We start from the raw sequence: 16,096 nt of genomic DNA, 5'->3' as shown, positions 1-16,096 counted from the left end.
CCTCTATTAGGTATAATACTTTTGGTTTTTGGTCCAACAGAGTTAGTAACATTTTTAATACTTCAAAACTAAGCAGAATTCAGAACACAGTAGAGTTATTAAAAAGTAAAATAGAAGTTGGTCTGAGTAAAACTGTAAAGTGACTGAACGCTGCCCCCTGCTGGACAACAGAGGCAGGACCTACATTCTCCACGGTGCCCCTTTAAGTCTTTTTAGGTCATGACTTCTCCTTCAGGGGCGGTAATTCATCAAGTCTTAAAACCGGCAGCAGCGAGCAGACCTCCGAGTTCCCCCCGCAGTCCGGACTCTCTCATGCGGGCTGCCTGACTCGCTCTCCCCGCCGCTGTCAGCCGGAGCGGAGCCAAGCAGGAGGGACCGAGCCGCCGGCTGGGTGAGCAGCTGAGCCCCGGGAGACAAAGACTTCTCCTTCCTCCTCCTCCTCCTCCTCCTCCTCTCCGCTCGGACGTACATGGACGCGGGCTCCTCGGAGGTCCGGGTCCGCGGCTGTGCCTCTATCTCCTCCTCCGGCGGGCAGCGCTGAGCGCGTGGCCGGACTCCGCGGCTCCGCTCCGGGCAGGACGGAGCCCGGACCCCCCGCTGAGAGCAGAAGACCTCCAGGAGCATGAAGAGGGAATAAAAATACTGACAGACTCAACGAGGTTTCACACCGAAATGGGGTGAGTGCTGCTTTGTTTCTGGAGGACAAATATTAAATACTACATTTCCTTTCATGATAAACCTGTTGAGTGTATTTCTACATTTTTCTGTTTTCACTCGGTTTCACCAGATTTATTTAAACAGCAGTCTGTCCTTCAGGAGTTCTTCGCTTTGATTTGAAAGGCAGAAATCTTCATACTTCAATTTATTCATTATACAAAAGAATCTGTCAGAGACATTAAGTAGAGCTAAAATACTTAAGAAAGTGTCAGTTTTCTTAACATTTCCTGTTTGTTAATCCTGATTCTTGCAGAAGAGAAGTCTCAGTCACCTTGTAAGATGTTTCCTCACCACAGAGAAAGGTAGGATTTTACAGCTTGTCCTACATTTGATTAATGAATTAATTAAAGTGTTGCTTAACCAGGTGAGTCATTAAGAGCAAATGGGCTGGAAATAGACACAGCCCTGTGAAGGAGAGGGGGAAGAGGCTAAAGGAGGGCCATGTGTGGGCACGGGCTCATTAAAATTACAGATTCTTTATTTATTTTTCTAATGCCCCGTAGTCTGAAATGATGATGAAAACTACACTTCATTTTGCAAAACAGAATCTTGATGTATGCATCAATCCTGTATAGCTGGAGCCAATCAGCTGAAGGTGAAGGTAGGGACACTCTGCAGGTCACCAGTCCAGCACACACACACACACACACACACACACACACACACACACACACACACACACACACACACACACATACACACACACACACACACACACACGCACACACACACACACGCAATCGCACTACAAGTTGTTTACTGTTAGTTAATCTTCTATATGTGCTTTTGTGGGAGGAAATCAGAGAACCTGGAGAGAAAAACCCAGATGTGCACAACATGCAAACTCCATGCTGAAAGGCCAGACCTGGATTCAAACCCTCAACCTTCCAGTTCTGACATATCAGAGGCTCCTTGAACACAAATAGACATTTGAATAAATCATTCACACTATCAGAGGATTGTGCTGCCTGTACATGAACAGTTCTAGTGAGAATTACAATTTATTTATTTTTTTTTTTTTGGTGAAGTGAGCCCAAACGAGACAAGTTTTAGGACTCTTTGAGCAAACTGATTGGCAGCTGTGGTGGAGGTTAGCAGGCAGGGTGGTCGATCTGACTCCAGGTCAGTGCTCGTCCCACCGTCTGAAAAAAGAAATGCAACTTAAGATGGCAAACACACCTTCAGCAATAATGAGGTTTTGTATAGAAATACAGGTATGAATGAAATATGAGCAAAATCAGACAATGAACAAAACAGAAAAGAAATCCAGCAGCAGGAGGTCAGTGTGTCACTGAGGAGATCGCTTCATCTGCTCATCTTCATTATAAAGACGTAGGACTCTGTTTTAAAGACAAAGTCATTCATTCATTCATTCATTCATTCATTCATTCATTCATCCATCCATCCATCCATCCATCTTTCCAGGCAGTTTTCCAGGCCTGGAGAGCTGAGAGGGTGAGAGTCCATCACAGCTCAGCTTGTAGCTTGACCTTTTTTTATTTTACCTGCGTAATGAAAAGACCTGACTGTTGCTGTTTGCACTTTTTGTACATTAAGAAAACCACAATATATTCTTTTTGAATCAATCCTAATCACGTTTGTTACTTAATCTGCCAAAAAAAATTGACCAACAATAAGTCTATTATAGCCAGGTAATTATAATTAATCAAATTCAGACTATTGATCAGAATTATTACAGGAGTTGTAAACTGAAAATATACCAACACTCCTGCGAACACTGTCAACCATGTAATACAGGTATGTTTCAGCTGGCCGTCAAAAGAGTTCACACATGGTCTCTGACAGAAAATTTTGTTAATTTTAAAAAGTGCATTAATTTTGGAGGTATTTTTTTCCTCTTTTGGACTCAATGTCAACAACTTAGATCATCAAATTTACCAAGCTTGCATGTCTTTTCCATTCTTTACCCAGTGATAAGTCTTTTAAAAGTAGTCGCCTTCACAATCTACAGTTTGAAATCGTGAGACCAAAATGGTAATGATAGCAGAATGTAACAGGTGGATTTTCCATTAAATTTTCCAGATGTATTTGTTAATTTATAAGTATCAAGAAACACAGTTTCCAAAAAATTCACATCAAAATTTAGAAATCTTTACTGTTGTTCAGAGCGAGGCATGTACGAAGAAGGAAATCAACTTCTCTTCGGGTTTTTGTGACACTAACACTCGCCACATGAAGATCGTTTTGGTAAATCCTTAACTGTGTGTGTTTGGACTCAAGTGAAAGTGTGTGCTTGTTGCAATAGTCGAGTTGTGAAAATAATCCACTAAAAAGAGTTTGGAGAGGGGAAAGTGAGTCTTATCTTCTAAAAGCCTCGGTGATGGTTTAAATTTATCCGGCGTGATGCTTTCTGCAGCTGTTCTCTGGATCATCTCACACTCAGCTAAAAAGTAAAGATACTAAACTCTAAAAGGTTTTCCATGTGAGTCATTTAAACTGTTTGAAACCTGATTCTATGCAAGAGCTGTTGCAGCACTCATTTGAGTGAGGAGCTTGTGTAGGCCTGGTTTTCCACGCCCCCCCCCCCCCCCGGGTCACATGGGAGCGTGGCAGATTGTGGGTGTTGCACGCCGTGGCAGGAATTAGTGGGGTTCATCTCAGACCGCCGTCTAATCACCACCAGGCTTTATTGCTATTGTGCCATTAGAGCCTAGTGCTAAGTGGAGCGACGGCGTCCATCTGCTGAGGATGAGGGTCAAGTCAACAAGTTCAAGGAATTCACCAGAAAACACGAGCCGACTGGCACACTGTTCTTTTAGATTATGAGGGATGGCTAACGACTGTCGGGAAACACGTGGTCAAAAAGAAGTAGGACCCCGTCTTGACCCCACAGTCACTCTGGGATCTTATATTTCAAACCTCACAAAAATGGGTGAAGCCAGGACACACACACAGTTGGCCAGTCAGCCTGTGTTTGTCTGTTTGATTCCCAGTTGATGGTGTTTGCAAAGCGCTTCACGATGCTCAGGTGCCAGATTCTACCGAGCTGAGTTTGCGGAGGTCATTGCAAGGATGAGTCAACACCACAAGAGCTGAAAATCTCCCATTAGTTGTCAATAAAAAATTAACCAGCAGCTATTTAATTATTCCGAATGCTAAAAACTGTCTGACGCCAGCTTGTCCTTGAAAAGACCTGAATATAGGAGGTAAAAGACATTTTAATTGTCCTCTGATGTTTTGGGACTTTTGAGTTTGAAGCTGTAGGATTTGAAAAATTGCTCTTCTTGTGTTGTTTGACTTTTTTTTTCTTTTTGTTTTTTGAGATGTCTACCAATCAAGTTCTTGTTGAATGGGTCCAAAATATATTTTTAATGTAAACTTAAATTTTTTTGTTGTTGTGGCAGCGCGCAGTGTGGATGATGAATATGGCTATAATTTTTTTAAACTGACAATTATGCAACCTCAAGATAAAGCCAATTTTAATTAAACCATTTTGTGCTTAACTTCTCACTGCCTACAAGGGGCTTTTTATTCCTCTATAAATCCGAATAAAGCCCAGTTCCGCTCTAAAATGACCATGTAAACGCCTGAAAACTTTATTCAGAATTAAGTTTAAATCCGAACAGACCGGCGGGTTAATTCTCCTTTAGAAGCGGAATTCTATGCTCATTAGGCGCGACTTCATTCTGGTTGTTCTGCGCATGCTCCGTCGTGATGACGCAATTTTCCAAGATGGCGGCCCGCAGTCCACATTTCGAATCGTACAGAGACAATCAATTTAACGGCAGTTTTAAAGTAATTGGATATAATGAAACGAGCGGATTGACGGGCGCTTAACAACGCGGATATTTTCGAAGCTGTAACGTAAAAGTTAACTGAGGAAGAAAGACGAGAAAAACGCTGTTTACTTCCGGGAGACGTCAGTACGTCACGACCGCCCCGTCCAATCAGAACGCTTTGCAGACCCTGACGTGAGAGAGGATTTAATCCTTTGTTTTTCCCAGGTATACACGAAAATCATGAATATAATTGAATTGCTTGAGTCAGAATAAACCAATTCCGAATTAAAAACACCATATAACCACATTCATCATTGCACTGTTCAAGGCATTATACATGTTTTCACTCCCAGACCGTGGGGCTTTGAGGCAACAGGTTCTCCTTGCGATCCATCCCGAGGACTGGATTCACACATTTTCAATAAAAAGCTCTGCTAAGCAGCAGATCCACTCAGACTGAGGGGATTACAGCGGGGGTGATCATCTCCCACACCACTGGAGCCGTCCACACAACATCCAGAATGTGCACAGACAGCATGCTGGAGTTTGTGTGTCACTAATGGGGTCAGATATAAATGCACTGTTACAGACCAAAATAATACAGTTCAGATGGGAATAGCCACAGCATTCTGTCCTGGTTCTTTACCGTTTCACACTTTAACCTGGCACCTTTATGGCAGCTCTCCTCTAGGGATGGAGGTGTTTAGCGAGATCAATACAGGACGAATGCATAAAACAGACTGTCACCCACTTAACCGTATGTTTGCACTGTGGGAGGAAACCCGTGTATGCTCAGCGAGAACATGGTAACTCTGCACAGAAAGGCCCCACGCTTTGTACTGTGAAGCATCAGGAGTATAAATAAGAAAACGTTCTTTCTGTTCAAGGCCAACTGAAGACTGAGAGAGGATCTGAAGCAGTAGATGACCGTGAGCGTTGTAGCTCATCTCGCTCCATGGCAGTCCAGTGAGTTAGTTGTGTGTTTGGGTGTGTTTCCCTGGTATCCAGGATCCGTCTCTGAGCAGAGCGCCGAGGCTGAACGACTCAGGAGAAGGTTCACAGCCCTCCAGTCATTTAGCCGCTGAACCTGAACTCTGTGTGAATGAATGATGCCCGGAAAGTCTGAGAGGAAGCCGAATGGCGATTCCACTTTTCTTCCTGGACTTACAAGATTAGAATAATGAAGGGTTTCCTCTTGAAGCTCAGGACACAGTTGATTCAAGTACAGCTTCTCGATAATTAATCTTTTGCTGTTAATTCCTTCTACCTCAGTTTGAGAAGATTCCAGTTAGAGTTCAGACCTCTCTATGCAGAGTTTGCATGTTCTCTCTGTGAGTTTCTTTCAGGGTAGTTTTGGCTCCTCGCGGTATAAAAGACGTCATCAAGGTGCATTTAAGTTGAGAATCCACTAGAAAGGCATAATTTTCAAATAACTCTAAAAATCTAACAAACTGAGAAAACAGTCTCAGGTCGCTTCCCTTTGCTTCCTCCTCCAGGGAGCAGCCGATCTTCAGCACCCGGGCTCATGTTTTCCAGATCGACCCCACCACCAAGAGGAACTGGATACCGGCCAGCAAGCACGCCGTCACCGTGTCCTTCTTCTACGATGCCAACCGCAACGTCTACCGCATCATCAGCGTGGGAGGGACCAAGGTGCGTGGTTAAACTCCAGTTTTAACTCCAGTCCAGATGAGATGATCGGTTCACATTTTCATCATGAAGCTTCTTTAATCTGAACCAATCATTGTCCTTGTTCAGAAACAGGTTAGAAATATCTATAGCATGAGTGAATAAATCAGCATCCAGAGCCTTTTCTTTGCATGGCGGTGGATTTAGATCATCAGGAAGAGACCACATCACACGCTGAAGGGTGGGGGCAGGGCAGGGGTAGGGTGGAGGGGTCTATCTGATCTCTTCTTAGCACCTCTTGTGTGACCCACATTCCCAGCTCCCAGAAGGCCTTGCGGGGTGGCAGTTGGTCGCTCAGCAGCCCGACGCTGCCAGGACTGGTGTCTGGCTCTACGATAATCTTCGCTGCCGCTGCCTCGGTCCAGCGCGTTACGTCAAGCATGTCACCGCGGAAACGCAGGGTTCATGTAATCGTTGGTCGGACGGTGGAAGCAGGAAAAAAAACGCTTCTTCCTAAGCTGATGCTGCCCTGCAATTCTGGGATTTTAAATCGCTCCATTACTGTAACACCGCAGATGACGTAAAAAGGTTTATAAATAAGTCTGCGCTGATATTTTGTCTTATGTGAAATGAAGGGAAACGGCAGTTTTGGCCGCTTCCCTCTCAGTGAGGTGATGAACCTGGTGGACATGCTGTGACGGTGCGTCTGCTCTGAATTCACTTCAGACAATAGAAATTTGTTATAATCCCATTTTTCTGGACAAAACCAAAACATATGTTCGCTAAACAACACGTACATTTCAACAGGAAAAAAAAAATTACAAGCTAAACGCCAAATTCCCAATAGAGAGATCCTGCTGATGGCAGTTTAAATGCTGTTCGTCTCTTTGGATTTTTAAATGCTTTTCTTTGCGTCTGTCAAGTGGTGAAACTCATGACTGGCAGAGAGTTAAAAAACACAAACTGAAGCATTATGGAACAAAATGAGCCAAACTGTGGTGATGATTTGTTGTCCTTTATGCAAATTAACATCTTTTTTTACCCGGATTCAACTCAGTTGTCTTAATTTATCACCAAGAAGAAAACATCTTGTGAAAAGAAACATTTCAGGCCTTGATTGGGAAACGTATTTCCCAGCATGCACCCCTTTACCACATTATGATAAATTAAGTTTTAAATGCGGGGTGAAATGAGTACTTGTGAGGAATAAAATGTTGAGTTTTAGAACTGTTTTGGGTAGAATGTATTATTCAAAATGCAACAAGGACACATTAAAATGTGTAAACATTTAAATTCAGTGTGAAAGATTTAGAGCGAGTGTCACCTTTGAAATGAAAGCATCTGGATGATTCACGTTAAGGTTCTGGTCTGTGTGTTTTATTTATTTAGTTCTTGCCCTTCATGGAGGTTGAGGTTCTTAATCAGCAGCCTGCTGTAGTTAATCATCTGAGTGGGACTTATAAAGTTTATTTTTCCATCTTAGATTTTGCAGTTTGGTTTGTTTGATCTGTCTTTTTTAATGTTCATGCAGACGTTTTCTGTCTCTGCTTCCACAGGCGATCATCAACTGCACGGTCACCCCCAGCATGACCTTCACCAAGACGTCCCAGAAGTTTGGCCAGTGGGCCGACAGCAGGGCCAACACCGTGTACGGCCTGGGATTCGCCACAGAGCAGCAACTGCATCAGGTGAGAAACAAAAACAAACAAACAAAGGCTGAGTCGAGGAAAACCTGAAGCAGGTCATGACTCGTCCGGTTCTCCCAAGTTTTCAGAAAAGTTCAAGGAGGTGAAAGATGCGGCTCGTCTGGCGCGAGAGAAGTCGCAGGACAAGGAGCTGGCCAACACTGCGCTCACCATCGCGGCTCCTCAGGTGAGTTTTGCTTTTTGACGGAAACATGAGGGAGCCGGCAGAAACGGCACGTCTGAGCCGCTGTGATGGAGTCAGAGCAGCGATGGAGGGAGAGAAAGAAAGGCGGAAGAAATGTGGGCTGGGTCACTTGTCTCGGAGGGAAGCAAAAGTGAGGAAAACTAGGACGACGGTAAAATTATCCCGCGCCGCTCAGCAGTACACCGAATTCAACGCCTTCTACCCAGAAGCCCCTGCTCGGAAACGCTGTGCCGGTGAAAGAGCTCGGTTCTTTCTGATCAGTGGAGAATAATTGCGCGTCACCTACAGCTGCTTGGTCATGAGGAAAATGGCTTTTCTCTTTTGTAACTCAGAACATATTCACAGCCGTGTTCCTCACACTGTGTCTTTATCGATTTGAGATTTAATAAAGAGAAGTGCTTGTATGATTGATCGCCCGGTGAGCGGGACGGAGTCTGAACCCTGTGCTCTGTGCTCACGTGTTTCTCTGTCTTTCTTTGCGCCTCGTGGATTTCCTCCAGTTCTCTCAGGTGAGTCTTTCATTTGGTTTTGCTGAATTTCAGTCATCCCTGATTATCAGACGGCCGTGTCTGGAGGCCTCCGCTCTTCCTCCTGCTGTCAGTTAGAAGCTAACTGAGGCTCGATAGGTTGTGATTAACATTGCGTCAGATAATATCTGCTTTAATGCTTCCATTTAATAACATAAACACTGTGCTAGATGAGAGAAAGTGTTTCTTCCACCCACTAAGATGCTTTTGGATTAGGCAAAGAAATGATGACTGAACTGTAGAAATCCTCATGTTGAAATGAGGCTGAAATGGCTCCGCTTGCTTTTAGAGGTCAGAGCGAAGGTGAGTAACTACGAGCCATGAATAAAACATGATAAGGACAGGATGAAGACGGGCCGAGGAGCAAAGTGAGACAGATACGTGATTATGAGAATGTGTGGAGAAACCAATTTCCAGGCTAATTTCTATACGAGTCTGGATATTAATATTTCCAGGCTTTTATTATTTTTTTTATCTGCCCATTTGGCCTCACATGACCCACATGTTAATAAGTTATTTTTATCCAAGATTAGCTCTAATGCCTCACTTAGCCTGTATTCAGTCTTTATTTGCTCCCGATCTTAACGGCATTGCCATATTGGACAGATTTTCAGTTTGGCCGGCGAAGTGCATTTACTGATGTGTTCCTTAGGACCTCTCGGACGAACTGCAGTCTCCACCGGTGATGTGTGTGAACGGGCCGGAGGACAAGCTGTTCCGCAGCCAGAGCGCGGACATCACCCTGTCCTCTGAGAAGGAGCGCATTAAGAAGATGCTCTCTGAGGGGTAACTGAGCCAAACACACGCGCAGTGACATGTCCTCCTTTTCTTTTACTCATCCACACTTCTGCAATTCAGCAACTAGAGCTTCGCTTGTTGTTTGAACACACAGTTTGGTGTAAATGCAAACAGATTCAGACACTACTGCGTACGTGCTCAGAACAGCACAAAAACTTCACCTTCATTTTAAAACCACTGACCTTAAATCCAATATATTGAACAGTCAAGCACAGAGAGAACATGCAAACTCCACACAGAAAGTTCAGTCTGGCCTCAAACCCCTGACATTCTGACACCACTTACATGTAATAATAACTATCCACATGAGAAAACGTCAGCCGTATCGTAAAATCACTGCGTGCGGCTGCTCTTTAACAGATGATGCGTCGCTTTTAATTTTCCAGGTATTTTCCAGGTTTTATTGAGTTAATGACAATGTTGTCCCTCAGTTTTGGTTTTTGTGAGAAACATTTGTTGATAAGGAGCTGAGTCATACATTACTTTGTATTTTTTTTGTTCTGTTTTAATATCTGATAAGCATCCCTCCATTCAGGGATCTGAGACACCCACAATGCTTTTATGTCCTGCAGTCCAATTATGACAGCAGAAAGCTGCTCCTGAATGGTTGCCATGGTAAACCGCGGCCTGGGTTCAACTTCGAGCCGTAGTGATGTGAGGAGACAGAGTGAAGGCAAAGGATCAAAGATGCAGCGAGAAGCTGAGCGATTTTTCCACACAAAAACTGGCTGAAACTCAATTATCTCCCCTGTTCACCCTGCAAGTGTTACAAAGTGCTCCCACAAATCAGGAAGAGGCTTGCATCGCAATAATTCAGCCTCTTAGAAATCAACAGTCTTTCTGAAAATGATTGTGAGAGTCTCAGTCTCCATGAAACACCAGATGAGGACAGATGTTTCTGTTGGAATAGTTTGAAAAAACATTACTTTCAGTGTGATTTTTCATTATAGAAACTTAAAAATGGTGTTGACCTTCAGTCTGGATGTACCTGCAGCCTGCAGTCGTACATAAAACCCCCTCAACTGTTTTGTAGCTGGATGACGGTGAACGTGTTAACCAGGCCGTCGGTGTTTCATCTTGTTCCAAAGTCTTGGCAGAAGTACAAATGGCTGCTGCTCCACCGCCGGCTTACAGTATTAATCCTCATATATCAGTGCTTTCATGCACCACTCAGTTTTCACGCTGGACTCCCAGCTGAAGGACGCCACACGGCAAAATCAGGTGCGAACAGGAAAATCTCAGAAATGATCCCGGAACGAGGAAAAACCTCAGCATCGCGCCAATCCAGGCGTTCAACTCAAAATAGGTTCCCACCTCCGACAAGGACAAGTTCACTATTTACAAAACTTAGAAAGACGATTCACAGTGAGGGAGGGAGGGAGGAAGCAGAGTCCCCACAGCGTCGGATCGACCTCCTTTTAACGCCGGCGCCATCGGCTCCGGTCCGATCCAGAGCTGACAGCCGCCACTCAGCGCTCCCTGCAGGGAACACACACTGACGAGAGGGGGGAAAAAAGCAAAAAGAAATGTACTAAATATGACCCAGAAATACATTTAACCTTTAAAATGAGTGTAATACAGTTCATAAAGTTGAGTTTATGGATAAATTACAGCTCTTCTAACATTTTGAGCTGTTTTGAGTGATTTTTTTTTTTTATTTATTTTAAGTGGATTGAGTGAATTTAGACATGTTGATTATTTTAATTCTACGTGTCACTTTAACATTTTATTGGTTGACTTTCATGCCGTTATTGTTTTTAACCTTTCATCTTTTTTAGCCTTCATCGATCTTTTCGAATCAGTCTGAAGAGTGACATTAATGCAGACACACGACTCCCACAGCGAACTCCGAGTCCAAAAATAACCTCTGAGCAGTGAGAGCAGCGCGAAGCACAGCAGGAACATGTGGTTCTTATGAGAACACTAAACTGTCTCAACCAGGAACAACTACAGCAGAATCCAAACTGACGGTGCAGTTTAGTAAAAAAAAAAAAAAAAAAAAAAAAGAGGAAGCATTTCTGTTCCTCAACAGCAGTTTCTGCATTCCAGCTGCTCTTTCAAGAAGAATTCTGTTGCCACTTTTCTATGTTATTTCTTTTTATTGGCGGCGAATGATTCTCTGCTGCTCTTCTCTTTACTCCACTGACTGAAACAAGATGATCTCCTGGTTGATTTGTTTATACAGAGGTGTCAAACGTATGGGACGGGGGCCAAAACTATGGCCCGCTGCAGGTCGACTCCGGCCCACGGGAGGATGGGAGCCCCGGTGTAAATGTGCGACTTTCTGTATTTCAGGTCCATTTGCGAGCTGAACCTGGAGGCCGAGCTCTTCACTCTGCAGGACAGCAACACCAAGCTGGTGGCGGCGCTGCACGAGGCCAACGCAAACGTGGAGCAGTGGAAGAAGCAGCTGGCAGCGTATCAGGGGGAGACCGAACGACTCAGAGAGCAAGTGAGTGTCTGAACTCCGAGGCTCAGCGGCGCTCTGAGTTCAGGAGTACTGAGGGGTGTGGGCGTTTGACAGAGCTGCTGTAATAGAGACGAACAGAAACTATTTGTAATGCAACATTTTCATTTTCTTTCCCAAATCCATTTTATCAATATAGCTCAGCGTTCACCATAGGCATCTTGCAGCGTTTCACATTCCAGTGAAATAGAAAGAGATAAGCGGACAACCCCTCCTGAGCAGGCGACAGTGCAGAAGGAGAAAAAAGAGAATGAAATAATACAAAGACGTTTGTTTAAATTTGAACAATTTAAGAAAAAGTATGAAACTGGGCCAAAGGATCTTTGTTTGTTAAGAGTCAGACGCTGCCCTGTGGCGTCCGGATGTCGCTCTGCAGTGACCTGAGGGTCACGGCTGACTGCTAAGGTCGCACGCTACTGTGGATGAGTGGCTTTCCTGAAGAATCAGACGCTCGGGATGTTGATGGAGTGAAATTCGCTGCCGGGCCCGCTGCTCTCCACTTCTGATGTCTCGGGGGGTTTTTTTTAAGTTGTATGTTCAGAAAAAAAGAAGAGAGCAGCACCTCTTCTAGGCCTTGTGACTTGTGACTTTGGCCATTTTTCCCGGAGAGCTTTAGCCAAGGCGCTCTGACGTTACAGTCACCACGAAGGGAGTTTGGTCCAAACACCTGAAGCCCCTGGAGGCTCTCACGTTTGAATTACCTCTCAGGCTCCAGTGGAAGCAGCGGCCTCTGCCCCCTCCTGTTCCCACCCATCAATAAAAGGTATTTTCACCTCGGGTTCCTCTGGGAGAGACCTGCGCTCAGGCTGACAGCTACAAGCCGCTCTGATTCAACACTTTTTAATACCCTGATCCCCCTCCAGCCGCGCGGTATCGATCGCCACGCCTGAAACACCCCCCCCCCCCCCCCCCCCCCCCCCCCGGCGCTCTGCTGCCGTTTCAATAAGAAACGCTGCTCAATATTTTGGTCCCTGTTAACAAATGAAGTGCGGAGCTGGTCTCCTTCGGACCTGCGTGGCTGAGGGGACCAGCTGGCTGGAAATGGTTCATGCCTCAGGAGGGATGTGAGGGAGAGAGAGGGAGAGCGAGCGAGAGAGAGGGAGGTTTGTAGGACAGCAATATCCTACTTTCAAATGCCCCAGTTAAGAAAAATGAAAAATCACCAGAGGGAGCTGGCATCCACTCTTTTCCTTTTTTTTCTCTCTCTCTCCTCTTCTTTTCATCACTCCTCCTCGTCTCAAACATACGTGGCTTAAAATAATCCAGCAGGGGGCATCTTTTGGAGGTGCCCTCCAAAAGATGTGATTTCTCTCACATTCGTGGGGACAGAATGACAGTGCAGTCAGGACGGCGTTGACGTGTCCTTCGTCTCGGCCTAATAGAAAATGTATCAGGTAAAACAAAAAGAGAGACAGAAACTGAACCCCGTAAAGTGTGCGGCATGGAAGCTTCTCTGGGGGGTTTTAGTCGGAGACATCCGGAGGTCAGAATCCTTTTCCCAGCAGGACGTTTTTCCCAAAAGATTTCTTGGAAGAAAATGGAGGAGAAGTCTATTTGAAGTTAGATTTTGTTGGAGTCAGACCAGCTGCCACCTTCAACCACTGAAAAACCTCAACGGATGAAGCCGTCACAGAGAAAAGCGGTTATCGCTTCTGCTTCTGTCAAAATGTCAGATTTAAAGAGCCATTTAAAAGGTTCTCTGCTGACGTTTGTGTCTTTGTTAAAAGCAGTGAAAGTGATTTGCTGGCTGTATTCATGTTCCGGGGTTAGGCTGAGGTCCCACAGTGTTGGCTGTCCACTGCAGGAGACACAGAGGTGCAGTGGTCGGACCCGTCGCCTCACTCATTCAAGGCTCCTGGTTTGAATCTGCCGGCTGACGGTTTACGTGTTCTTCCTTGTCAAAGCAGTGAAGGAAAAGGCTTTCACAGTTTTCTCTGAGGCGAGCTGGCAGAGCCGGTTCAGTCGTTTAAACACCTGAGGGCAGATTTTGACACACCTGCCTATTTCCTATTCTTTTCACACAACTTGCAGACTCTTAAAAAAGCACAACAGCGCCTCCACCTGCCAGGGAAGTGCAGGATATTCTGGTCCTGGGATGCTGTAGACTTCCTGACACTGTTTTTTGACACGGTTTTTATTTATTTTCTAAATGCTACCCAGTTGGAGTCATTTTGTTTGTGTCTCCACATGTGGATCATTTAATCAAACTTTTTTTAAGCTGTGACTTCAGTGATGAGACTAAAGTGCTCAGACAATAAATCTCGTCTTATCTTATTTTATAGAGAAACTTTGGGGTTCACTGGGAATTCTGTGTGAGCAAATCAAACTAAATTTACAGTCACTGGCTGTGCTGCCAGTCGAGTTTGTGCAACAATAAACATTTACTTTCGGTGAGTTTGAACTGAAGCTCTGCACCTTTCTGTTTGTGTGTGGCGAGTTATTTTTGGCGGCGGCTCCGGTGCCTGTTTATACTGGAACAGAAAGAGGAGCAGACCGCGTGAGATACCGCTGTGCCAAAAGTAACTCTTCTTTCTGTTTGTCTGTGTGTGTGTGTGTGTGTGTGTTTGTGTGTGTGTCTTCCTGTGTGTTTTGTGAGGTGGCTGATCTGGAGGCTCACGTGGGTCAAGGACCCAGCGACCTGCTGAAGGATGAGCTGACTCAGTCCCTGGAGGAGCTGGAAGCTCTGCTCAAGGCCAAAGACGAGGTCGGTCGATACTTTTATTCAACGCTGCCGATGTCAGATTTGGAACAAAGAACACCTCGCCACACGTCGGCACAAAGTTATTCAAATCAGCTGATGGATTTCATGTGTTTCCAGGAAATTCACATTTTGCAAAGCAAGAAAGCAGATTACCACGAGATGGAGCACGACAGAGACGAGGCCATCCGCAGATTACGGGTAGGAAGGGCCACTTTCTTGACAACATGACTGTTACCGTTCTTTTGCTGATCTTCTTCAGAAGTAGAAACACTTTGTTATTTGCCGCCTCTGCTCTCCAGGAGCTGGAGATGCGGAATTCAGAGTTGGAGCGCCGCATCCAGAACACCGAGCAGAACCTGAGTAACTCCCTGGAGGACCGGGACCGCATGGACTCCGAGATCCAAAGGGCCATAGAAATTCTGGACATCAAGATCTTTGACCTTAATGATCTCCGCCAGAGCATGGTGAAGCTCATCGACAAATAGGGAGAGACAGACGAGGAAACCAAGAAGATGAGAAGAAGAAGAAGAAGAAGAAGAAGAAATAAAACACGGAGGCCATCCCCGACCTCCTCAAGCACAAACACACCTCGGCTGCTGGTTTTCTATTGGACGTGCGGCTCTAGCATAGGACTCGGTAGATCTAAGGTAACATTCAATGCAATAACCCACCTTTAAGGTAAGTGCTCGATCAATGCTAAATGTTCCATGTTAGTATCTGGTGCTTGCGGTTTTTCCATAACGGTTTGACCTTTTGTACACACAGTGACAATGCAGTACGTCAGTGTGAATAAACACGAGGCCTTGTAGTTTCATCTTCAGCTCAGCGAACTCTCTTTGAATCCTATGAAGGTGGACTTATGAGGATGGGAAACTCGTGGCGTCGTCTTCATCCGTGCTTAACGTAACTGACACAGGAGCGAGCAGCGTCAGTGTGCGAGTCGAGAAGGTCTAGCTTGAATCTTGATATCGACGCCAAAGATCAAATGTCAGGAGCGGAGAGGGCAATAAGGTCATGTGCTTGTTGTTTCATCCTCATGTAGGAACGTAAGAAAGCTTTAACGATTCAGTGAACTGCTGTAGCTTTAAGTTCATGTCAGTAGATCTAATAAGCAGTTAAAATAAGGATAAATAAGTTTTTTTTTCTTCTCGTGATACAATTCAGTAATGCTAAGTTAGGAAGTAAAATTCTTTAAAGTTAAATTGATCACATAATATAGCAGATTTAAGTTGACTTGAGCTTAGATCATGAGCCTTTATCAAAAACTGACTAAAGTATCTCCATGACGGCTCCACATGGCTCTGACTGGTGTAAGTTTAGGATCCTGTTTCTGCCTTCTGTCGCCTCTCAGCACATTTCCTTTAGCTGTGGACGATGTGCCGTCGGCCTTGAGAGCAGCAGTTCTGTCACCGTCTCCTTCAGCCTGGTCTATAATGCTGTACTTTTTCAAGCCTTACTACTGTTTTACACTGGAACTCTGAGCTGATTCCGCGATGGTTTGGAAATAAAGGCAAAACTCAGCAGTCTGTTGTGTTTGAATGCTTCTTATAACCGAGCTGTTCATGAATTCACTCCTGCATTAACCCATCAATTGTTTAAGCATTGTTAAAAATTCAGCTGAAGTTAA

The 16,096-nt window shown here is 44.8% G+C and overlaps 1 protein-coding gene across 4 annotated transcripts; it reads left to right on the top strand.

Annotated features, from left to right (window-relative positions):
* Positions 1-265: 265 nt before the first annotated feature.
* Positions 266-15,992, top strand: LOC115405974 (homer protein homolog 3). Of its 4 annotated transcripts, none has more exons than XM_030115802.1 (11): positions 266-677; positions 971-1,019; positions 5,954-6,110; positions 7,643-7,774; positions 7,854-7,958; positions 8,477-8,485; positions 9,177-9,289; positions 11,597-11,753; positions 14,365-14,472; positions 14,587-14,667; positions 14,769-15,992. In XM_030115802.1, the coding sequence occupies exons 2-11, from the start codon at positions 997-999 to the stop codon at positions 14,952-14,954; spliced, it is 1,071 nt and encodes a 356-aa protein (XP_029971662.1). In that variant the 5' UTR covers positions 266-677; positions 971-996; the 3' UTR covers positions 14,955-15,992. The 4 variants fall into 4 exon arrangements, with proteins under 4 accessions (XP_029971662.1, XP_029971659.1, XP_029971663.1 ...); XM_030115799.1 differs by having other exon boundaries at positions 9,156-9,289; XM_030115803.1 differs by lacking the exon at positions 8,477-8,485 and having other exon boundaries at positions 267-677.
* Positions 15,993-16,096: the final 104 nt, after the last annotated feature.

The sequence above is a fragment of the Salarias fasciatus genome, chromosome 18, assembly GCF_902148845.1.
Source record: "Salarias fasciatus chromosome 18, fSalaFa1.1, whole genome shotgun sequence".
Classification (NCBI taxonomy): Eukaryota; Metazoa; Chordata; class Actinopteri; order Blenniiformes; family Blenniidae; genus Salarias; species Salarias fasciatus.
The sequence above is the reverse complement of the archived record's forward strand: the minus strand, read 5'-3'. Positions and strand labels throughout refer to the sequence as shown.